We start from the raw sequence: 25,044 nt of genomic DNA on the forward strand, positions 1-25,044 counted from the left end.
TCCCTGAACATATCTGTCCCCACATTATAGGACAACGTGTCTGCTGATCAGCTGCCCCTTCCCTTCCGCCAGACACGGCAGGACCCACATCTGTCTTACCCGCTGCTGGGCACTCAGCAGATGCTGGGGGGGGGGGGGGAGAGGGAGGGAAGACCGCCAGGACCCAGGGCAGGGAAGAGGGGTAAGGCGTGGGTTGGGAGAATCAGGGAGCCAGGCTATGGGGTGTGCAGCTGGCGTGCAGGCCTGCTCTATGACAGTCCCCAAGACGCTATCCTTCCAGGTCCAAGACAGACCCTGGAAAGGCGACCTGGAAGATTCAGGGACAGGATGAGCATGAAGGGTCTGCGCCTAGGACTTAACCTCCTCCAGGAACGAGGGGTCTCCTGGCCCGTCACCCACCAGTACTACGTTCTGAAATGCAGCCACAACATACCCACTTTCTTGGAGTTTTGGGGTGCTGGCGGCTCACGGGAAGGGGCAACGCTTAGCAAAAACTTCTGGCCAGGCTGACTGGAGGAGCTGCTCTTTGCCATCTCAAAGGACACCTCCTCTGCAGAGTCTGCCCAGATTACCCTTCCTGACCCCTCACTATTTTAACTTGAGGACCAGAAGGCTCAACTCCCGCACTGTCAGAGCTGCTGGGTGCCTGCAGGCAGGTCATAGGCCTCCCTGGGCCTCAGTCTCCCCATCTGTATCATCAGGAGGTAGACTCCATTCTCATGAGTTGGCCACTCTCTTCTGTCACCCAGTTTCCCCTTGTTTCCCTGAACCACCCAGGTCCAGCCCAATTCCCTGGGGGCCGATTATAGCCTGTCAGACAGACAGACAGACAGACAGACAGCTGGGCTGACCTGGATGTTGGTCAACAGCCCAACGGAAATCTCCTCTTTATGCTTAAAATAAAACTTACAACAAACCTGTCACCAGGGCCCCCATTTGAGCTTCCTGTTTCTGAGTGCTGCAGCCAGCACAGCCTGAAGGAGAGGAAACACCACCCAGCGCTTCCCCACTCCCACCCCGGGGGTGGGCAGGGGCCACCCAGGCTTCACCCTTTGTGTGCCCAGCCCTGGCTGTACCATCAGCCAGGCTGGAGGCTTCCCGCAGGGAACTAGCCTAGAGGGAGACAGGAAGGAACTGAGACCTCAGAGTGGGATCCTCCCCCTCCCCCAGCCCCCTGAGGACTTGCTGTCCCAGTCTCCCACTGAAGCCCAGCGAGGGAGACCGGCGTGTCCAGGGTCACCCAGAATGGGAGGCGAGGCCACTTGTTTTGTGCTGTCCACCCCAAGTCCATCTTCCTCTAAGAACTCCCACTTCCAACCCCCAATCCATGGCTTGGGGATTGCATCTTTGAGCTTTCTGCCCCCTTGGGAACAGGGCAGGGATAGGGAAGGGTCCATGTACCCATCGGCCTTTCCCCTGACGGTCCCCTTCCTGGCGCAGAGGAAAGACCTGTCCCGGCTCTATCTAGACTCACTCTGTGGCCAGACCCAGGTTCGTCCTCTGTGAAGGAGGCCCTACCCCAAAACTTCTGAAGGCCCTACCCCAAAACTTCTCCCACCCCTTCTCCTTGTGAACATGGAAGAATCGAATGACCCAGCCTTTGAAAAAGATGCATCTGTGTTTATTAACCAAAAGGGGGGAAGTCAGCTGTACAGGCCCCTATCAGTCCCTCCCATAGTCTACCCACCTGAGCCAGGCTGCCAAGGCCCTGCCCCCACCCAGAGTAAGTTCCAGGGAACCGGGGGGCCCACTGGGAGAGGAAGAGGAAGTCAGCCAAGGTCAGAGACCAAGGAAGAAGGAAACAGAACCATTAGGCCTAGTAAGATCCTTCGGCCCCTCCCTCTCGGTGGAGAAGGCTAAGTGCCCCAAACCCAAACCCCCAAGAAGAACCAAGCAGGACTCATGTCAAAACCTCTACACGTGAAGGGCAGAGGGTGGCCCAAGGTCAAGAGGCAACCCTCTCAGGGGTCAGTCCTTGCCGGGTGGATGCCGGTCCCGCCTCTGAGGCTCTGCCTCCATGCCAAGTTCACACAAGGCCCCAGCCTCTGGTCTGTCCCATGCCAGCAAATGGATGCAGAAGAGGTCAAGGGGCTAAGCTGCCTCTCTAAGATCTGTCCGTGGCAAATGCCGCGGCCAGGGGAAGCCTAGCCCTCAGCCGCTGGGGTGTCGCGCGCCTGCCGCAACCCGTACAGCCACTTGATCACGCGGGCGTTACGCTCTACCACCGACACGCCATAGGGGACGCGCTCCCGCTCCCGCGCGCGCTCCTCGACAGTGGCAGAGCTGCGGCGGGAGCAGTCCCCCTCAGAGCTGCCGGGCCCCGCACTGGGTCCGGCCAGGGACACGATGTCTGAGCTGGCCCGCGCCAGGTGCGCCACTCCCAGCCCCCGTGCCTCCTCCGGGTCCAGGCCGCAGAAGTTAAAAAATCGCTCAAGATCAGCTGCTGCCCGTGAGAAACGCTCGCTCAAATCCGACTTAGAGCGTTGCAAACCTGGGGGCCGAGCTGGGCTGGAGGCAGTGGTGGTGCCTGGCGATGGGCAGGGCTGGGCAGGCGAGGCAGGCAAGGGACGGACGTCCACGCGGCGCACCGCAGAAGTGCTGGGGGGTGGGCGTGGGGGGGTGGCTGGGGGCGCCTGGTGGGCTCCCTCTGTCCGTCCAGGGGTACGGCCGGCCTCGGCAGGGGACGCAGGACTATCACACAAGTCGATGAGGCTGCTGAGGATGTCCAAGTCCAGCTGGGGCCGGCGGCCAGGGCCAGGCAGGACTCGGCGGCTAGGTGTGAGCACGGTGCGGCGAGTCCCAGGGCTGAAGAGTGGCTGTTTGGACAGCAGCGGCTGCACAGGTTCCTGGCGAGTGTTGGCCACATGCAGGCTCTTGACGTACTTGGCCTTGTCGGCCTCCAGGCGCTCCACAGCGCTGGGTTTCCGGGCTCCACCATCTGCTGGCCGCCGCAGCAGGTAGCCGGGGACTTTGGTCCGCAGGCGGAAAGGTAGGGCAGGGGCGTCCCGGGCTCCCGGAGTCAGTGCGTCCACAGGCATGGCTGTTACATACCCCGAGGGCTTTGGTCTTAGGAGACCGGAGAAATGAGGAGACAGATCCGGGCAGAAAGTTGGCAGCTGGACGCTCGTAACGGCTGCAGGGGAGGAAAGACAGAGGCTGAGCGCGCTCAGACAAAGGCTCAGCAGAGACCGAAAAGGGCCCAAGACGCCTTCCCTATTAAAAGGTAATAGCCACGCCCGTGGCTTACAGGGAGCCAATCAGAAGACAGTAGGTCACCACTGAGAGCCTGTGACTCCGCCCACAGCCCCGCCTCCTTCTCCGGAGACCAGCCCCTGCTGAGACTGAGAGGAAAAAGTGTCAGAATGACAGGGGCAGCCCGAGCAGAAAAGACGGGGCAAGTCACTTTGCTATAAAGGAAGCAAAGTAGGCTCCAGGCCACATGCTGGGCACTAGCCAACTTAAGCTCTCAATGGGTCTCCTGAGCAACTCCATTTTGTATGTAGGGAAACCGAAGCTCGGGGAGCTCTACCAAATTGATTAAGCTAACCCAGCAAATTGGTGGCTCTGCCCCTTCCTTCCAACCAGGGAGGTGCCGGCACAGCAGTTTTAGGGTTGGGTGCCCAAGAGAAAAGGGCTCTAACCCCACACCCCGCCCGGACTGCCCCCAGGGAACCTGGGATCACCTCCTACATTTACCCACCCAGGCAGGAAGCTGCCCTGTGCTATCCACCTGTCAGGACATGCCAGGCCCCAGGCATAGCAATAAGCTAGCGAGGGAGGGGTGTAGAAAGCTCCCCCCCACCCCCAGAGAGGTCCAGACACTCGTCAGCTTCCAGTATGGGACTTCACAGTGATCGATAGATGCCTGTCAGCTAGAAATATCAGCCCTGAGCTCTGCTGCCCTGAGAGGCTGGAAATGCCGTTGATCACAGAACCCTTGAGAGCAACCAGCAGCCATAGGATGGGCACCCATAGGCAAGGGGGCCCACAGCTGGGTGCCCAGGTGTCTACATGATCCCTTAAGCATCAGGGCCTGGTGCTCCAGGCATCAGGCCAGCCCTGATCTTTTTTCCAAGAAAACACTGGAGCCACAAAGTGTCCCCCAACCAACTCTCCCAGATATGGGCCAGAAGAAAACCGACAGACCAAGTCCTGAAACTTCCCATCTGTGAAATGAAAGAGAAGGCCTTTGATCTCCGTGGTCCCCAAGAGGACTTGTCATTCAGACCATTCACACCTGTGTTGTCTAATCAACTAGCCACGTACAGCAAGTGAACCTTAGCTTTAAATCGAAATTAAATAAAAACTTGCGATTTGGTTCCTCAATCGCCTGAGCCACATTTCACATACTCAACAGCCACTCCAGTGGTCACTACAGTAGACAGTGCAGATCAGAGCATTTTCATTCCTAACAGAGAGCAATACTGGACAGCCCCGTGGGGTCACCCAGAATGACAGGGGGAGAGTCTGGATGGGGGTGGGAAGACCGAGATCCCTGAATACTAGAGGTTTGACACCATCCTCTCCTGGAATCCTCCGGAATTCAACTGGAATTCTCCCAATGTGAGAAGGGTCACTGTCAGCTTATTTTACAGAGAGAGAAAAGTGAGACTAGAGAAGTGACCGGTCTAGGCACCAGGGCCGATAAATAAGACACATTCATATGAAGCCTAATTCACTCATCTATTATGTTTATGTAGTTTTACCCTTTGTTCTTCCCATTCCCCTAAAATATAGCCGCATAAAGGAAGGGGGTCTGTTTTGTTCACGGAATCTGTTTCAGGATATTGCTTTCCACACTTAATCGATACTCAATAAATTTGTCTTGAATTGGAATGTCCATGGGGACCAAATGTGAATGGGCAGATCTCGGATAAACTAGACAGGACACAGCCAGCCCCTACTGCAGGCAGAGTGTCCGAGGTGGTAGGTATGGAATGTGCTAGGAAGCTGGAAATTCAGATGTGCATGAAAACTCTAGGTTCTTAAATCTTAGCACATTCGATAATAATGTTTTTTAATATTTATTTATTCCTGGGGGGGGGGGGAGAGTGTGTGTGTGCAAGATCAGAGGAGGGCCAGATATAGGGAGACACAGAATCTGAAGCCCCTGATAATAATTTTTAAAACTTGTGTGGATAGGGGTGCCTGGGTGGCTCAGTCGGTTGAGAGACCGACTCTTGATTTCGGCTCAGGTCATGATCTCGTTGGTCATGGAGTCAAGTCCTGCTTCAGGTTCCTTGATGAGTGTGAAGCCAGCTTAAAATTCTCTCTCTCTGTCACTCTCTGTCTCCCTCTCAGGGACACCTGGGTGGCTCCTTCAGTTAAGCATCCATCTACGGCTCAGGTCATGATCTCATGGTTTGTAAGTTGGAGTCCTGAGTCAGGCTCCATGCTGAGTGTGGAGCCTACCTAAGATTCTCTCTCTTTCTCTCTCTCTCTGCCCCTCCCTCCCATTCTCTTTCTTTCTCTCTGTCTCTAAAATTTAAAAAAGGGGGCACCTGGGTGGCTCAGTCAGTTAAGCATCCTACTTCTGAGCTGTGCTGACAGCTCAGAGCCTGGAGTCTGCTTTGGATTCTGTGTCTCCCTCTCTCTCTGCCCCTCCCCTGATTGCTCACTCCCTCACTCTCTCTCAAAATGAATAAACACTTAAATTTTGTTTTATGTTTACTTACTATTACTATTGCCTGCTTGGCATTCTCTCACTCCTCTCTCTCTGGCCCTCCTCCCACTCATTCTCTCTCTCTCTCTCTCTCTCAAAAACATTTAAAATTCTCTCTCTCTCTCTCTCTCTCTCTCTCTCTCTGTGCTCCCCCCTCCCACGCTCTCTCAAAAAGAAAAAAAAAAGTGTGGATGGAGCAAACAAACAAGTCTGCAAAGGTAACTGCTCTCCCCCACCCCAAACTAGCCCCCAGCCTCCAGGAGGCCTTTGCCCGCAAACCTTGGGGGGTGTTGGCCCTGAGCCAGAGCTGCTCCCAAGATAGAAGGGATGCCCGAGGAGGGAAAGGAAGGCTGCCCCATTGGGGGCCGACCCCCAGGAGACCTCAGGCAGGAAAGGCGGCCTTGCAGAGCCCCGTCGAGATGCCTAGCCTCTGCCCCACCCCCGGGCCGCCGCCTACCAAACCTGTCCGACCCGTTGGCGGCGGCAATTCCCTCCCGGGAGCCATCCTGGGAAACCAGGGGAAGAAGGTCAGGTGGGCAGGCCCAGGGCAGAAGCCCCGCACCCTCGGACCGACCTGCTGGCCTCAGGGGCTCCGCCCGCAGCCCCGCCGCATGCTAGGGGCCAGGAGCCCCGCCGAGCTCGGGGGCCGCTGGCCAGCTCGCCCACCCGCCCGCTGGGCGCCCTGCTCCTGCGGCCGCTCCTCTTACACACCCCTGTTCCTTATCTGAAACGCGGTTAAAAATAGACCTGAGCCTCCAGGTCTCGGCGAGGATGGACAGATAAAACGGGTCGAGGACTCTCCCAGCACCTGGCCGAAAGGCGGCGTTCCAAAAACGGGGCTCTAGGTTTCTATGAGGATTCCGACCCGGCTCCGCAGACCGCCCCCCACCCCGCCCCCGGCGGGGGTCTCTAAGCAGCTCCAGAAGCGCCGGTCGCAGCCGGAGCCTCAGACAAAGGCGGCACGTGATAGACGCGAATCCTAAACTGATCTGAACAAATCCCATTTCGCAGGTGGGCAAACGGAGGTGTGGCGGCTCCTGAGTGTTAAGGCCACGGGTCCCAGTTCCCGGGTGGCGCTCGTCCTCTCCCCGCCAACGCCCCACCTACGTATTTCAAACGCGGCCCACAAACGGCCCCTCGAGCGCCAGCCGTGAGCCCTTCTCTAAGGGCATCCACCGGGCTTGCGGCCGCGCCTTGCCCCCTTCCCACTTGCTACCCTAGAGTCAGCCTTAGGGGGTCGGGGAGCTCAGGTCCTCCGCCTGGCTTCGGCCCTGCCCCGCTTCGGGACAATCTTGGAGACTTCCAGCGACGGAGGAGGCCGCGAGCCAGGCTGCCCGCTGTGTGACTCTGGCCGCTCACCGCCCCTCTCTGAGCCCGGGGTCGACCAGGCTCTTAAGTGAGGGGGGCTGACGGCACGACACCTGCGGTGTCGTGCGGGCGGGACGGTGAGCCTCCGCCCTGTCCCCACCTTCCCAAGAGGGAAGGGGTGGCCGGGCAGTCCCCCCACCCTGGCCCGCACCCCCCCCCCCCCCGCCCCGGCCCGGACCCGTACATACCTTGCTGTGCCCGCGCCGCTACAGAGCGCTCCCCCGGCCCGGCCCACCCGGGGCTCAGGTAACACGCGTTTGCGCAACTTCCGGCGGCCTGCCTGGGGCAGGTGAACCCGCCGGCCCGGGTGTTACCCGAAAGGGAAGAATGAACGCCAGGCGGGGGGCGGAACCTGCACTCGGGCGCGCTGGCTGGCGGCTCGACGCCGGCACCCGGGTTCCAGCCGCCCCGATCTATCCCCTATCTATCTCATCCCCGGATCGCCCAACCCGCGGCTACACTGGCCACATCCGCCCATCTGGCACCCGCAGTCCCCGTGGCCGCGCGGGCCAGGGCACCCATCTTGGAGGTGGAAAAACTGAGTCCCCTTTCCCCACGGCCTCAACGGACCGCCAGTTAATGGTGCCTGTGCCACGCAACTAGAAGGTGCTGTTCCCAGTATTAATTAACCCAGTTTCATCTTCCCAACCAGCCCTATGAGGTGAGCTCTGTTATTATCCCCATTTGGCTGATGGAATACTGAGGCAGGGACAGGCTGAGCTAGTGGCCCAAAGTCACCCTGAGGAGTCCGGCGTGGGCACTTTCCCTCTAGACCAAGGCTTAAGGTCACCCCTTTCTACCTGTGTGTCCTTGAGCAGGTGACTGAACCCCTCTGGCCCTCCATCTGCAAAGTGAGGAGAGTCTCACCTTCCAGGCCAGGTCAGTGGGAGTTCATAGGGTCTGAGAGTGCCTGTCGGGGGTCTGTGGGTGCTGTAAGCATTGGCAACAACAAGAGTAATTAAGAATAACTAGAAGGGGGTGCCTGGGTGGCTCAGTTGGTTAAGCATCCGACTTGGGCTCAGGTCATGATCTCACGGTTAGTGGGTTCCAGCCCTACGTAGGGCTCTGTGCTGACAGCCAGCTTACAGCCTGGAGCCTGTTTTGGATTCTGTGACTCCCTCTCTCTCTGACCCTCCCCTGCTCACGCTGCCTCTCTCTCTCCCCCTCAGAAGTAAATTAAAAAACAATAGAAAAAAAAAAAAAGAATAACTAGAAGGTTTGAGTCCCAGGCACTATACTTCTGTAAATCTGGACAGCCTCCACCCCCACCCCAGGGAGGGACTCTTGAATGCCCATTTTACAGATGAGAAGACTGCAGGGAGGAATCCTTGGGAGGGAGGTGACTGTCCCCACTGCCAAGGCAAGCTCTAGTATGTCAGTTCAGGTGGGCGCATTTGGTTAGGCCAGTTACCTTGGGATACTGAGGCCCAGAGAAGGCCCTGAGTCCTGGGGAAGCCAAAGAGGGCCCAGATCCATGTCCGTGCCAAGCGGGGGCTGCACCCAGTTTGGGGTGGAGGGCTGTGAGGGGACAGGAAGTGACTCAGAGAACAATTCTCCTCCTCCCCCTGGGAGTGAGTCAGCTCTGAGGCCTCCTTCAGGCCCCGGAGTCTGATTTTAGGGGAATGAGAGAGGCCAGCCTAACGACCGTCATGGCCCACAATTTCTTGCTGGGGTCCCTGCCAGGCCATCTACTGAGGCAAGGAGTGGGGAGGCTGAAGGGGGAGGGCTCAGTTAGGCAATAACAGTAGTAAAAGCAAAGAAACAATAACAATTTTCATGATATAACATGTGAGAACTTTTCTGAGTGGTTTCTTTGTACCTGACACTATTCTGAGCTCTTGATCCGTATCTGCTGACTCATTTAATCCTGCCCCGAGGCACCCCTGTTATGCTCAGTTTACAGTTGAGAAAACTGAGGCACAGAGAGGGGGGAACACTTGCCGGAGGCCACACAGCTGGTAACTGGCCCGAGCTAGCATTAGAATCCAGGATGTGAATGGAAGAACAGGGCTGGGGAGAGGGGGAGGAGACAGAATCTTCAGTGTTGGGATTCAGTCACTCACCAGAAGACTCCACAGCCTCCATCTCTGGGCCTCAGGGGGAGAAGCCACCTTAGGGAGCATTCCTGGCTATGGTTCTGGGTCTCACATTCCTCAGTTCAAAAATGGCAATATGGCAGGGCGCCTGGGTGGCTCAGCTGGTTAAGCCTCCGACTTCGGCTCAGGTCATGATCCTGCGGTTCGTGGGTTCGAGCCCCATGTCGGATTCTGTGCTGACAGCTCAGAGCCTGGGGCTGCTTCAGATTCTGTGTCTCCCTTTCTCTCTCTCTCTCTCTCTCTCTGCCCCTCCCTCACTCTCTCTCTCTCTCAAAAATAAATGAACATTTAAAAATGGCAATATGGCAGTGTTTTCCCAACAGAAATCAGATCTCATCAGTGCTCGGCTTAAGCCCTCTTACGGCTCCCCATCACCTTAGAGTAAACCCCCAAACTCTCTAACTGGGCACTCAGGCTTTCCAGGATCAGGTTCCTGTTCTCCACGCCCACCTCATCTCCAGCCTTTTCTGCTCCATCCACATAGCACTCCCCGCTATTCTTGAACACACTAAGGTCTTTCCTGCCTCAGGGACTTTGCACCATCTGTTCTGTGCTTGAAACCTCTTAGCTCACCTCCCGCACGTTCCACCTTCTCAGAGAGGCCTCACTGACCACCCTGAGGCTCCTGCCAACTCTCTCATCCATTCGTTCCCTTCCACACATTCATCCCATCCTGTCATTTTAGATATTCACTTATTGATCACTCGTTTCCTATTTCTATATTTTCATCCTCTGGGGACCAAGCATACAGGTGTGTGCAGGGCACACCATTGATTAAGTGGCAGGACTGGAAGCCAGGCTGCCTCAAAGACAAAGGCCCTTCACCACCAAGCCTCCTCCGAACCCCCTGGGCCGCCTTCCCCCTCCTCTCCCCCTCCCCTCCAGCCTCCCCATTCAAGCTGGGCTCTGGCGACTTCTAGATGAGCCCTGTTCTTCCTCCAAAGACATCACGTCCAAACCTTTGCACGTGCAGGGTCTGCTCCTACAGTGCCCCTCCCGCCCCATCCCTACAGCCACCTCTGTAGCCAAGACTCTGCAACCAGCCTGCCTGGGTTCAAATCCCAGCTCCCCCAGTGAGTAGCACTGAGATCCCAGATAAGATAATCAACATTCCCATGCCTCAATTTCCCCAACCGTAAACCAGGACTTGTAACAACAGTGCCTCTCTCCCAACCTATGCATGACAAATGCCACCAAAACACTATGTTCCGGTGCCCAGCTCCTGGGTGAGGACCTCATCACCCAGAACACTGACCCACTTTTCTCAAAGTTTACAAATCTTAAAAAGTTTAAGCATGCAGAATCACTTGAATGGACATTTCTTCAAAGAAAGTGTACAAAGGGCCGGTAAGCACATGAAAAGATACTCAATATCATGAATCATCTGGGAAATGTAAATCAAAACTGCAATGAGATAACATGTCACATCCATTAAGATGACCAATACCAAAACAAACAAGCAAGCAAAAAAACCCCAAAAACCGAAAACCAAAACCAAAACCAAAAACAAAAAAACAGAAAATACCAAGTGTTGGTGAGGATGTAAAGAAATTGAAACTCTTGAACACTGTTGGTGGGAATATAAAATGGTGCAAAAAATGAAATGAAATGAAATGAAATGAAATGAAATGAAATAAAACTGGCGTTGACTACTATGAAAACAGTATAGGGGTTAGGAAAACTTTTTATTTATTTTTTTATTTTTTTAATGTTTTTTATTTATTTCTGAGAGAGAGAGACAGTGTGAGCAGGGGAGGGTCAAAGAGAGAGGGAGACACAGAATCTGAAACAGGCTCCAGGCTCTGAGTGGTCAGCACAGAGCCCGACGCGGGGCTCGAACCCACGAACCGTGAGATCATGACCTTGAACCTGAGCCAAAGTCAGACGCTCAAATGAGAGTCCCCCAGATGCCCCAGGAAAACTTTTTAGAGAGAGTTACCGCACGATGCATCAATGCTATCCCTCGGTGGATACACAAAAGACGTGAACCCACGGACTCGAACAGATATCATGCGCCAATGTTCGTAGCAGTATTATTCACAGTGGCCACAAGGTAGGAGCCACCCAAGTGTCCATAGAATACTGGAACATAGAACATAGAATGGAATGTTATTCCGCCTTTATAAGGAAATCCTGCCACCCGCCACAACATGGGTGAACCTTGAAGACATTACAGTAAATGAAATAAGGCAGACACAAAAGGGCAAATATCGTATGATTTCACTTACATGAGAGCAGTCAAATCAAGAGAGACAGAGAGCAGCAAGGTGCCTTCCAGAGCCTGGGGGAGGAGGAAATGGGGAGCTATAGTGTTGTGGGTATGGAATTCCCATTTGGGAAGATGACAAAGTTCTGGAAATAGATGGCGGTTCCCCGTTGCACCACGGTGTGAACAGACTTAATGCCACTGAACTGTACACTTACCAATGGTTAAAATGTGAGCTTTTATGTTATACACACGTTGCCAAGAAAAGAAAAAGAGAGAGTACAGAGTCTGGGGCCAGCCCCCCTGGATTGAAATTCCAGCTCTGGGTGACCGGGCCCAAGTCACTAAACCTGTCTCCCATTCAGTCTCCCTTTGTGCAGTGGGAGAAAAAAACAAAAAAAAAACAAAAAACAAACCCAGCACAGAACTGCAAGCACCAAATGAGCCCGTGCTTATACAGGGCCTGACAACAGTAAGGGCTGCAGAGGTCACGATGTTTATTCTCTGCCTAGGGGGCAAGAGGTGTGGCTTTGATGTTTATAATTTTCATGACCTTCTGCACCCCCGCCCCACCCCTTCCTTCCACCTGCTTCTTTTTCCCTTCAGCCCAAGCCAGGTCCTGACTCGGGTGGAGACAGGGAGGCCCTCACCTGCCCCAGAAAAGGATCAGGAAGGCTCCAGGCAGTGGAGAAGGGGCGGGCCAATGGGGCAGCCCAGCTCGATTTCAGCCCAGCTGTCCGGGTCAGAGACACCCAGCGGGGCACCCCCCCGGGCCCTGGCAGGCCCCCTTCTATTTCTGGAGCCTCCGCAGGCTCTCATGCCCTGGCCTGCCTGCAGTCAGTCTTGCCCAGAATCAGCTTTGCCCAGGGCACCCTTGCACACATCTCGGCAAGGGAGAGGTGAGTGGGCGAAGGAGGGGTTGTGGCCACAGACTCCCGGAGCACTGATCTCCTATTTGGCCCAACTCCATCAACTCAATTAACTGCACCTGTTTGTACCTCAAGTTGCAAAACGGGGACAAAGGGGCTTGCAGTGGTGACAGGAAGAGACCATAGGCAAAGCCTTAGGGAAGAGGCTGGCTCTCCGGGCTGGGGAAGCTGGAGGTTGGGGCGGATTCACAGGCAAGCCCACTTCCTGTCCTGGATTCCCTTCTGCCCAGGCCTGAGCTCACCATCATGGTTTCTTAGCTTGGCCAGAAGATATGAAGAAACTTGCCCAAAGTCACACAGCAAGTCAATGACCGATCACAGAGAGGGCAGTGGTCTTATGATTAAATATATAATCTCTAGGGGCACCTGGGTGGCTCAGTCGGTTAAGCACCCAACCTCGGCTCAGGTCATGATCTCATGATTCGTGGGTTCTAGCCCCACGACAGCCCAGAGCCTGGAGCCTGCTTTGCATTCTGTGTCTCCCTCTCTCTCTGCCCCTCCCCCATGTGCACTCTGTCTCTCTCAAAAATAAATAAACATTGGGGCACCTGGCTGGCTCAGTTGGTTAAGCATCTGAAAGGCTCAGGTCATGATCCCATAGTTTGTGAGTTTGAGCCCCGCATTGGGTTCTGTGCAGACAGCTCAGAGCCTGGAGCCTGTTTTCAATTCTCTGTATCCTTCTCTCTGCCCCTCTCCCACTCACGCTTTCTCTCTGCCTCTCAAAAATAAATAAATGTTTTAAAAATTTTTTTAAGTTTTTTAGTATTTTATTTATTTCTAGGAGAGAGAGAGAGAGAGAGACAGCGTGAGCAGGGGAGGGTCAGAGAGAGAGGGAGTCACAGACTCTGAAACAGGCTCCAGGCTCTGAGCTGGCAGTCAGCACAGAGCCCGACGCGGGGCTCGAACCCATGAACCGCGAGATCATGACCTAAGCGAAAGTCGGACGCTTAACCGACTAAGCCACCCAGGCGCCCCTAAAATTTTTTAAATAAACATTAAAAATTTTTTAAAATATATATACAATCTATAATGACATATATATATAATTTTTGAACCAGGTGATACAGGCACATGACTCAATATTCAAAAACTCTAAGGAGAAGAAGTGAAAAAGAAACCCCTTCCCACTCCTATCCCCAGCTACCCAATCCCCCTCCCTGCAGCCACCACTTCAACCAGACAGCTGTGTGTCCCTTCCAGGGAGATTTCAGGCAATTACAAGCAATAATCATGGACTTATATCCTTTCTATTTTTTTTTTTACACATATGGCAAAATGCTGTGCATACTGTTTTCACCTTGCTCTTTTTTTACTCAATAATACATGTTGCTCTAAGAACATTATTAATATATTCATGATAATATGTATTATTAATATACTTAATAACATACGTTGTTCAATAATATCTGTGGTGCCACATCAGTACCTAAAAGAGCCTCTCAGCCCCGCTGATGAGCACTTAGCGTGTGTCCAGACGCGCCCTCTTACCAACAACCCTGCAGTGTCACCGCACCTGCGTTGTGTTGCCTTAGAAGTGAGACAGCTGAGCTAGGGATGTGCTTGTCATCGTGACAGAGACCTTGTGAGTTGATCTCCATCAGCAGGACACACAGCAAATGGTCAATAACTGTTAGCTTTAGTTATCCTGATTAGGGGTTTGGGCACCCCTCAGTTTTGCCTCACCCGGCCCCTCCTTGCATCACATGCCAGCCCAGGAAGATAATCAGCTCCCTAATCACTGAAAGACCTAGGACATCAGATGGGTAAATGCCACCGAGAATGACAAAATAGGAAAGGTGGAGGGCAGGGCATATGAACTCAATAAATATTTGTTAAGAGACTAAATGAAAGACTTATTTTCTTTCTGAGTTCCCGGGGCATCCCCAGGAGGGAGGGCCTGGTCTAGGTCAGATGCTCCACTGGGACCCGTCGCTGCCCTGTCCCCAACTCCCAAAGTCTCTGGTGACTGATGGCTTCAGGTTGAGCGGCTGCCTCTACCCATTCCCCCCACCTGGGGCAGATTCCCAAGAATCTAAAAGCGGCTCCGGGGTCAGAGCACCTGCTGCCCACCTCGTATCTAGCCCAGAAATATGAGTCCCGCCCGATCCTCCCAGAACAGCGCTGCGATTCAGAACCCCGCGGGCAGAAGGACCCCAAACGCGCCCTGAATCCAACCTCTGGCGTTCCAGAGAAGGGAAGACAGATGCCCAGAAGGGGCACCCAGGGGACGGTGCGGGAGAGTGGGGCAGCAGGGAGGTCATCCGGCCAGGGCCGCAGGGCTTAGCAGCCTTACAGCTAAGAGGCTGAGAAGCTGACCACTAGCTGCGTGTCTGGGCCTCTCAAGGCCAATCCAGATCTACCCAGACTGGTGACTTCGAGGCGGAGCAGAAAGACCTGAATTGGATTCTCCAATCAGACCTCGTTGGGCTAGGACACACTTGCCTCTCCGGACCTCAGTTCTCATCTGTGAAATGGGGTACCAACTTCTCCCCACACACACGACGCGGGGAGGACGCATACACCAGGCGCTTACGGAGCCCCTCAGACACCGGCGCGCGCCCCAGACCACCCATCCCCTCACCTGGAGCCTGCGCTAGCTGAGTCCCGTCTCCTCCAATACGGGCTCGGAGAGGCTGACAGCTCGGACCCCGGCTGGAATGGCCGCGCCCAACGCTGCTCGGAAGGCCCCAGCCCCGCACGGGGCCCCGCAGGGGCGTCTTCGGAGCTGCTGTGCGCACCCGAGACGGACCGGGGCACCTGACTGTCCCAAGGCCCCCGCCAGAGCGGAGGTCCGGAGGACGCAGAGGAAGGGGAAGCGAGCTTGCCGCTCTTCCCCCCGTCGCCGGAATGGTTTGCCCCGGACATCCTGATTGGTTCCTCGCTTCCGTTCGAACGCCGCGCGGTCCGGTTGCCAGGCGACCGCTTCGCCACAGCCGCTGGAGTGAGCGTCCGGCCCCCGCAGCCCGGCTCCGCCCCTGCAGCCCGGCTCCGCGCCCTCAGCCCAGCTCCGCCCCCGCGTAGCCCCTCCCGCCAGCTCTTCCCGTCGCCGCGGCAGGCTCGGGAGACTAGCTCTTGCCCTTGCTCCGCCAGGACTTTCTCCTGGTCCCCAACAGCCTATGGCACCATTGAGGGGCCCCACCCAGTCCCTAGTTCAGACTTTGCAGCTTGCCAGGTGAGCCCAGGCTAGCCCCTTTTCCTGTCTCCCTAACGGCACAGTGGTAGATTTGTAAAATGTGCATAGTCAGCAGTCCTGAACTTTACTAAGGAAATGATCAAAGACATGAGCAAAAACTAATGTCGCCCAGCGTCATTTACGACAGCAAAATAATGGAAGTAACTCCCATGCTCAGCAAAAGAAAGTTGGCTCTATAAATCCATCCTCCGGAAGAGCTAAGTCTATAGAGCTTTCCTGCCAGATAGTTTTACATAACTCTTGTCAGTGCTCATGGCATAACACTTTGAGATAGGTACCTTTAATTACCCCACTTTGTGATGAAGAATGGTCCGCAGCTATTAGAAATGATGTAGTTAAAGATACTTCAGGTATGAGAAAAATGCTAAGAACGCTTTTTAAAAGTATGTTTCAAAGCACTATGTACAACATAACTATGTATTAGATATGTAATTGTAATACCACAATTGTGATCACAAAATTGTGTTTATGTGTAATCATTTATAATAGCAGCAGTTAACTTCTTTTTTTTGTGCTTTTGTGGATTTTCCAATTCCAGCACTTACATATGTCAAGGGAAAAAACACATTTTTTTTAAAGGATTAGAATAAATTAACACTAAGCACCCTTCCAGATGAGGAAATTTCATAGCTGCAAGTCACTATTTGGGACTAATGCATTGTTCAGTTTGGAGCGAACCTCTGTTTTCTGGTCCAGATGGTGATTTTCACTCTTCGATTGGATTTTCAATGATTGAGCCCTTACCGTACACATACCCTGCGCAGGTGGGGGAGGGAAACTAGTAATATATCAATCGCTAACAATGATTGCACATTCCGGCACGAGCACCAATCAAATCAGAGTAGATAGAGTCATAAGCAGGGAGTCTGACTATATCTGGGAGAACTAGCTAAATATCAAAGCCGGCATCAGCTGTGCCCTTTGCTAGACTGCGCTCAAGGCCTTATACACATTTTCTCACTTGACTCCATTGCTATGCGAGGAGAGAGATTCTATTATTCTTCTCATCTTATAGATGAGAAAGCCATTGTTTGGGTCCAGCAGGAGTCCTCTGAACCGTTCTGTTATGTTCCATGTAAATGTACACCTGTTGGCAGCAGCAGTGAGGTAAGGCGAGGAGGAGCCTGAGATCATAAAAGACACAAAGCAGGGGCAGATCTAGATTACATACTTCTGGAGGCTTATATAATTTAGGGAGATCTATTTAAGGACTACAAAAGGGGTGCCTGGGTGGCTCAGTCAGTTAAGCGTCCAACTTTGGCTCAGGTCATTATCTCACGGTTTGTGAGTTCCAGCTCCATGTCAGGCTCTGTGCTGACAGCTGACAGGAGCCTGCTTCGGATTCTGTCTCCTTCTCTCTGCTCCTCTCCCAGGCGCGCACTCTCTCTCTCTCTCTCAAAAATAAATCAACATTAAAATTTTTTTAAAAAGGAAAAGAACTACAAAATTACAAATATAAAATTAGGAAGTAAAGTGATTATTTGGTTAGAAAGATAAAAGAAACCTCAACAAGCGACAAATTCCACCAATGACAAAATCCAGGAAAATGACATTATTTCTATCAATTACATATTTGGCATACCTCCCTAATACTTTCCACGAACAAGCTTCTTTTGTCTCCATGTATACATTTCATACCTCTCCTCTACTACATATTGGTGGTATTGGGCACTGTAAAACCAGAGAGAGAGAAAGAGAGATGCACCTTTATGTCACAGTGCCAGTTGGGGAGATGTCACGGCACACCTCAGTGCTACCTACCTCAGGTAGGGGTATTCCTGGAAGCCGTTACCAGTTAGTAACAACTTTTCACAAAAGTGACTGGAAACAACATGAAGAAAACCACTAAGCCCATACTAATGTCAGGGTTCCCTTAGCCAAATCCCCAAAATGCCCACACTCACTCTGACATCACCCGACACAAAGGGAAGTAGGGATGGAAGGAGATGGTGATTTTAACAGAGCGAGGTTTAAATATCTTACTTAGGCAAGTTTTACAGAAGCATATGACTCTGAAGACATTGCTAAGGTGTCTGCCAGACCTTAGCTTCCCTGTCATTAAAATGGGAATAACAACAATAGCGTCCTGGGTGAATTCTTCTCTGAAATGTACAACTCTAACCAGGGGGTGGGAGATAGTTGAGATGCTCGGATAAAGGTCCTGCTGACCCTGGCATGTTCAAAACTTGCCTCTGCCCTACATACCCTGAAGCTTAAAACAAATTGTGCCTGGGTGGCTGGGTCAGTCAAGTGGCTGACTCTTGATTTCGGGTCAGGTCATGACCTCACAGTTTGTGGGCTCCAGCCCCACATTGGGCTCTGTACTGTCAGTGTGGAGCCTGCTCGGGATTCTCCTCTCTCTCTCTCTCTCTCTCTCTCTCTTTCTCACTCTGTCCCTCCCCTGCTGCTCTCTAGCTCTCTCTCTCTCTGTTGAAATAAATAAATACACTTTAAAAAAATAAATTGTCTTAAAAAAAAACAAATAGGATAACACAAAAACTCTGAGCCTTATTCTCCGATTAAGAAAGTAAGGCAAGGGGGTGCCTGGGTGGCTCAGTCAGTTGAGTGTCTGACTTCGGCTCAGGCCGTGATCTCATGGTTTGCGGATTCAAGGCCAGCATAGGGCTCTGTGCTGACAGCTTGGAGCCTGGAGGCTGCTTAGGATCCTGTGTCTCCCTCTCTCTGACCCTCCCCCACTTGCTCGCTCTCTTGCTCTCTCTGTCTCTCTCAAAAATAAAAATAAACATTAACAATTTTTTAAGAAGTAGAAAACTTAAGAAATCATTTTTTAAAAAGAAAGAAAGGAAGGAAGGCAGAGGACAGAAGGAAGTTTCCCTAGATTCCAAATTGGGCCACATGAAGAGAGATTATTTGGGCACATTCGGATTCTAGAACTCTGAGCATCTTCACCTGCCATCAGCATATTGGCCATGCTCCCCGTCTTCAATGATTTCTTAAGCCCCTGGTACCAGCTCACGGTGATTGAAATCACCCCAGTCCGTTCCCTCTCCCAGGATGTGGGAGTTGCGGGGAGAGAGCCTGCAGGAATCAGGAGGTGGACAGGCTGTCATTAGCGTGCCCAGATGAAAGGGACCTAGATGACCCTTATGGTCTCGTCCTGACCCAGCGAGCGGGCAACAATAACACCTCGCCCCACCACAGGCCTGTAGCTTTTTCAGCACCCTCCTCCAGCACCCTGACCTTGGCGGTGTTTTCTCCCCTCGGCCCGAAACTGAGATGGACTGAGCCCCGGACACCAGCTCCCTATCTTCCGCGCACCCTCCGCTGCATTTTGTTTCGGCAGGTGGAACCTGGCCCTGGAACGGTGTGAGAGGCGGGCCCTGGGCGGGGACGGGGCTGGAGACCAGCGACAGGTCCTGCCTGAGCTTTCTGGTCCCAGGGGAGGCAGCTTCTGAAGCCTTCAGGGGAGACCTCGTGAGAGGTTCAGAGGGCACTGCCAAGCCAAGCCCTTCCTGAGTTCTCATCCAACAGAAACCGTAAGAGAGATGGGGGGTGGGGGTGGGGGGATGATGATTGTTGTCTTAAGCCACTAAGTGTTGTGAAGGCTTGTTATTCAGCAGTAGATAATGCCTAGGGGCTTTTACAAGTTCAACGTCCAGGGGGCGCCCCAGACCAACCGCATCAGAACCTCTGGGGGAGGGGCTCAGGCGTCAATTTTCCAAGTGCAGCCAAGGCCGAAACCCCCTGGGGGAGGTCTCACTCAACTTCTAGCCTGGGCGGCTCCCGCTGACCTCAGGCTGGTCAGGAGGCTCTCCTCTGGGCTCCCACAGCCCCCTGTGCCAAACGGGCCTGGGGCACGTCTGGCGACTTCGCTGTCTGCAGACGTCTTATCTGGTGAGTGGAGGTGATTGTACTACCCAGCTGGCCTCCTGGACGATCTCACGGTGTGCCATCTGAGAACGAGCTTGGGGGACAGAAAAACAGAGCTCTCCGGGTGGGGCTGCTATCACCCAGCTGCTGCTTGGGCTGAGCATTCCGTGGCCTCTCGTTTTCTGAGCCTCAACTTTCTATCTGGACTATTAGGAGACAGCGCTGCCAGTTTGGAGAGGACTGTGCAAAGTACCCTTGTCCCCGCAGACCTCCCCCTCTCCTCTTGGTGTGTTTCAGGATGTAGTCACTCATTCAACAAAGATTTTCGGAGCCCCTGGCCTGTGCGGGTGACTAGGAAGACAGACAGGAACACAGGACGTACACTCTAGTGAGGGAGACAGAACAATAGATGAGTAAGCCAGCCGACAAGGGAGGCATGTTATAAATAAAAACAAAGCTGAGTCAAGCAATGGGCATATTGGAAAAGGGGCTGCCTTATACAGCACGGTCAGGAAGGCCTCTCTGAGGTGAAGCCTGAAGCGTAAAATAGAGGCAGCCATGGGCAAATCTAGAGGAAGACTGAGAGGGAGAAACATGTGCAAAGGTCCTGGGGCAAGAATGAGTTTGGTGTATTTGAGCCAAAAGGCCAATGACTGGCATGGAGGGACGAGAAAAGACTGACAGGGAGTTGCTGAAGGCCACAGAGAAGAGTTTAGAATCTAAAGATAAGTTTAAGATCGAGATCCGGAATTCTGGAGTCAGCCAGTCAGAGTTCCATTCCCAGCTCTACCACCCACCTGCTGCCAGGCGTGGGCAAGTTCCTTAAACTCTGAACTTCCAGCCCCCCATCTTTAATGGGAGTGACTGCACCTACATTGCAAGGAGTTACCTTGAGTCCTCAGAGTGATGCCCACAACACCCTCAGCAAAGGACCCGGCCAAAGCACAGCTCAGTAAATGTGCTCTATGCTGGTTGCTGATGACAATAGTACAGATCATACAGCACAACCATGGGGGCTTCCGGTAAATCTCCAACCCTGGCAGAGAGCATACATGCGTGCCTGTAGCCGGCTGCACAGGGCGCCAGCACAGAATAGTCGGGGTTTCCGGCAGTGTTCTGGGGCTGAGGGACAGGCTAGCAGCTGCGGGAAGCAGGGGAAGGAGCAGACAGGCTGGACGTTCCCGCTGGATGTGGCCCAGACTGAACCACATCCGCTCTCCGCTCCCAAATCCTCACGCCCCAGGAGCAGGGACAAATTGTGAATCTGGATAGCCCAGAATTTTTTTAATCCTGAGGTCTTCAGGGTGCCTGGGTGGCTCAGTCGGATAGGCACCCAACTCTTGACGTTGGCTCACGAACCCATGAGATTGAGGCCAAGCCAGCGTTGGGCTCTGTTTTGACGGTGCAGAGCCTACTTGGGTTTCTGTCTCCCTCCCTCTCTCTCTCTCTCTCTCTGCCCACCCCACCCCCAACCTCAAAATAAATAAGTAAACTTAAAAAAATCCTGAGGTCTTCAAGTCCTTAGGATCTCCTCAGTCTAAAGCCCTAGATGCCCACCACACTCTGTTCTTTGACATGTAAGTGAAAGGGTCTTCAGGTCATCATCCAAGGTGGAAAGAGGTAGTGGCTTTCACAGAGGGAGGTTAGAGCAAACCAGTGTCTCCCAAAGTAGGAGCAAGAGGCATGACAGTTCTAAATTATATGCATCAAGGGGCGCCTGGGTGGCTCAGTTGGTTAGGGGTCCAACTCCAGGTCAGGTCACGATCTTGCGGTTCGTGGGTTCAAGCCCTGCATTGGGCTCCTTGCTGACAGCTCAGAGCCTGGAGCCTGCTTTGGATTCTGTGTCCCTCTCTCTCTGCCCCTCCCCCCTCATGCTGTCTCTCTCTGTCTCAAAAACAAATAAAACATTAAAGAAAATAAATTATATGCATCAAATAAATCCTCTAGGGCAGGGCTGTCTGCTAGGACTCTCTGTGCGGGTGACATATTCTGTATTTGTCCAGCACAGTGGCCACTAGCTCCTTGAAATATGACTCAGACACTGAATTTTACATTTTATTGACTTTTAATTATTTCAACAGAAAAGCCACACGAGGCTAGTGGCTACCATATCAGCACAGCTCTGGAGTCTGTGATGTCTTCTCTTCGATTCCCTTTCACTCTTTCCAGCCTTCATCTGCTGTTGGTCAGTTAGCTTCTGCCTATACAGGCTCATTTCCACCACGACGGGGGGCCTCAGACTCCGAGCCAAACTGGAATTTGTATCTGTCCCTTTATTAAAATGTATCTTATGAAAGGAAATGTAAAGACGAGAAAATTCGACGACTTCCAGTGTACACTTCGCTGGTGTCTGACCAGTGTATGCACCTGTGGTCACGACTGTGGAGAAGTAGTTTTCGTCACCTGGACAGCCTCCCTCGTGTGTTTTACGGTCACCTCCCGCCCCCTCACTCTGGCAGCCGCCGATCTGCTTTCTTTCTCTACAGTCTCGCCTTTTCTGGACGATCACACGAAGGGGTCCGCCTTCTTTCACTTGAAGCAAGATGAGAATCTAATAACATTGTTTTCTTCCATTGTATTATTTTTTTCGCCCCAGAGGTTTTCTAATTATGGCGAATGATGAAAGTACGAAATTTCTTTTCACCTTGAATCCGAGCCGAGGAGCTCGCGTTTGTTTCCTTTCAACTCTTGAAGTCACTGATAGAGCAGATGGATTATGGCCACGGCAGCCATTCCAAGAGACAAGACACAAGTTACTCCTCTTTGGGAGTAACTCTGCATATGACACATGGGGAAACCAAGGCGCAGAAGGGGGCTGACTGGCCCCGGGTCACATCAAGCAGGTGGCAGAAACAGGAAGACGCTAGTGCTGCCCAGGACAGATGGCAGAGGCTGGGAGGAGAGGCGTGGGTCCCCCTCGGGGTTAGGGGCGGGCCTCTCCCTCCCCCTGCGCTAATGGAGCTGCCCCAGGTCAGGGGCTGGGCCTGACAGATGGGATTCTACAGGGGGAAAAGGTTCAGAGAACGAGGGGCCTTTGTCCCAGCCCCAGATGGCAGGGCCCGGCCAGAGGCAGGGCCCCTCCTGAACTGGAAGCTCATGGCCCGGAGACAGAATCTTTGTGGAAACGTTCACACCCAAGGCCCTCCGCCCAATGGACCCGGGCAGGCCTTTCCCGCTTTCCAAGAGCCCCCTCCACTCCACATGCAAATCAAATGCAAATGAGCCCGCGGCCACCGCCCAAACCCCGCCTTCCTTTCCCTCTCGCTGAGGCCCAACCCACAGGTCCAGACACCCACCAGCACCCAGATCCCCAGGCCCGTCCTCAGCACATACTCAGACCCCTCACATGAGGGCTGGGCATGAAATGGGCTCAGCTGACCCTTCTCTGCCTGGAGGCTGCATCAGACTCAGGCGACTCTTGTCACGTCTCTCTTCTCCATCCTCCCCCAGCTCCCGTAGATATTTTAAAACCATAAATCAGTGTTACCAAGCCATAGTAATCAAACTAGTATGATACTGGTATAAAAACAATCAAGGGCCCAGAAATAAACCCACTCAAATGTGCCCAAATGATATTTGAGCAAAAGAGCCAGGGACACTCAATGAGGAAAGATAGTCTCTTCAAAAAATGGTGCTGGGAAAACGGAATATTCACATGCAAAGCATGAGATAAGGCCACTACGCCACTCACGAAAATCAACTGGAAATTGATGAAAGACTTAAACCTAGGACCTGAAACCATAAAATTCTTAGAAGAAAATATAGGGGAGAACTTCTTGACATTGGTCTTGGCAATGATTATTTAGATGTGACAATGGAGGGGGGGCACCTGGGTGACTCAGTCGGTTAAGCACCCAACTTTGGCTGGGGTCATGATCTAACAGTTCATGGGTTCGAGCCCCGCGTCGGGCTCTGTGCTGACAGCTCAGAGTCTGGAGCCTGTTTCAGTTTCTGTGTCTCCCTCTCTCTCTGACCCTCCCCTGCTCACGCTGTCTCTCTCTCTCCTAGAAATAAATAAAAAACATTAAAAAAAAATGTGGACTATATGTGCAGCAGAATATTACTCAGCCATGAAAAAGAATGAAATCTTGCCATTTGCAACGACGTGAATGGAGCCAGAGAGTATAATGCTAAGCAAAATAAATCAGTCAGAAAAAGATAAATATCATTGACTTTACTCATATTTGGAGTAACGGATGCAGGGGTCCTGTCCTGACATTACTACTTCCCCCATTTGACAAATGGAAACACAGAGACCCAAATCAGAGCAGGACAGGCCCATGCCATCCTGGCTCCCTGTCCAGTGCTCTTCCCAGTGCACCAGTGTGGGAGTCCCGGTTTCTTCCCTGGAGCCTTCTGGAGCCTCAGGAAGGGGCCCCTCTCCTGTCTGGCCCACGCCTCCTTACCCCTGCAGACCAGCCCTCTGAGAGAAATATGAATATTTTGGAGTGAAACCACACTCCTTGGTAATGCAAGGAAGTGGCCTTTTTTTAGAGATGCAGACTAAAGTATTGGAGGTGACAATTCACGATACCTATGATTCTCAGTAAATCACCTCGAAAAGGAATAGAAGACATGCATTATGGAAAACGCCTGCGTGCATCCGAGGGTCGGGTACACGGTGCATAATGTTATTCTCTGTTTTTCTGGGTGTCTGATTGCTCAGTGTAGTTCAAGGTAAGCCCCTTGACTTAAAGAAACCCGTGAGGAAGGGATCGTGAGGGCAGACCCTGGGCGTGACCATAGCTGGAATCGAGAACAGTGTTGGGAAAACCAGGCCTGTCTGGGGCCCCTTCTCCTGGGACACCCTGGTTCTCTGCCCCAGGGCTGGCGTCTGGTGCTCTTGGCCACTGGGGTGCTCTGCGCCCCTTCCCCAGGACACCTGCTCTTGGGTTGAGGGCCAGGCAGGAGGCCAACAGCCTCGCTGTCCCCAAGCCTTGAGAGGCCAGACCAGTCAGCCAGTGTCTGGAGCGGGGAGTGGACAGGACACAGCCCCTTCGCAGTGGCCCATTCACCCTTTCGGATCTGGGCCTAGGCTTCTACTCTCCTGTACCGTCTACCTCATTGGACAGGCTGGGAAACTGAGGCCCAGGCCTGAGCCAGGATCCTTGTTTCTGGGACATGGACTCTTCCTAAGGACCCAAGACAAGCAATCCTACAGAAGAAAGAGGGAACAGAGAAGGCCCAGTGCACCAAAAGCGCCAGAAGCGGATGTCTGGCCCTCGGCAAGTCAGGGTCACAGGCAGAGGGTAGGGGACGGGACTCCGGAAGCGCGACGTCTCAGTGTGAGGAAGTCCGTGCGGGCTGGGAGCCTCCAGCCCCAGTGCGGAGGGCTCTCTGTCCCTAGCTGTGTCCCAGCCATCAGTACAGCTCCAGTCTCGGGGGCCAGGTGATCCCCTCTCCCTGTTCAAGCAGGAAGCTCACTGTCCCTGCCAGTCTGTCCTCTCCCTCACCCCCAAACCAGTGAAGCGCTCTCCTTTAAACGCCCCCCCCCTTCCATTCAGCCAGTCAGCAAATGTCTTCTAAGTTCCTTCCACATGCCAGGCACCAGGACCTCCACTGTGTACAAAACAGACACCAAGCTGCACCCCCCACTGCTGAGCTGACTCTGGTGGGAGATAGACACTAAGCAAGATGAGTAAGCGACCATGAATCACACCGTCAAGGCCACAGTTAGCAAAACTATCGAGGCATGAGGAGGGAGAGGGTGGTGGTGACAAGACAACTTTAATTAGGGTCACCGTTGAAGGGTCAGATTG

The 25,044-nt window shown here is 53.2% G+C and overlaps 1 protein-coding gene across 2 annotated transcripts; it reads right to left on the minus strand.

Moving 5' to 3' along the window:
- Positions 1 to 1,599: 1,599 nt before the first annotated feature.
- On the minus strand, positions 1,600 to 15,080 carry FAM110A (family with sequence similarity 110 member A). 2 transcript variants are annotated; one of them, XM_039237681.1, is made up of 2 exons: positions 14,843 to 15,080; positions 1,600 to 3,133 (listed from the first exon to the last, which is right to left on the minus strand). In XM_039237681.1, exon 2 carries the CDS (start codon positions 3,036 to 3,038, stop codon positions 2,145 to 2,147), a length of 894 nt encoding a protein of 297 aa, XP_039093612.1. In that variant the 5' UTR covers positions 3,039 to 3,133; positions 14,843 to 15,080; the 3' UTR covers positions 1,600 to 2,144. The 2 variants fall into 2 exon arrangements, with proteins under 2 accessions (XP_039093612.1, XP_039093613.1); XM_039237682.1 differs by lacking the exon at positions 14,843 to 15,080 and adding an exon at positions 7,219 to 7,297.
- Positions 15,081 to 25,044: the final 9,964 nt, after the last annotated feature.

The sequence above is a fragment of the Hyaena hyaena genome, unplaced genomic scaffold (assembly GCF_003009895.1).
Source record: "Hyaena hyaena isolate Hyena2069 unplaced genomic scaffold, ASM300989v1 scaffold_131, whole genome shotgun sequence".
NCBI classification, from domain to species: Eukaryota; Metazoa; Chordata; class Mammalia; order Carnivora; family Hyaenidae; genus Hyaena; species Hyaena hyaena.

Coding starts and splice junctions, on each gene's coding strand:
- FAM110A (XM_039237681.1), bottom strand. CDS start 3,038: ATGCCTGTGGACGCACTGACTCCGGGAGCCCGGGACGCCCCTGCCCTA.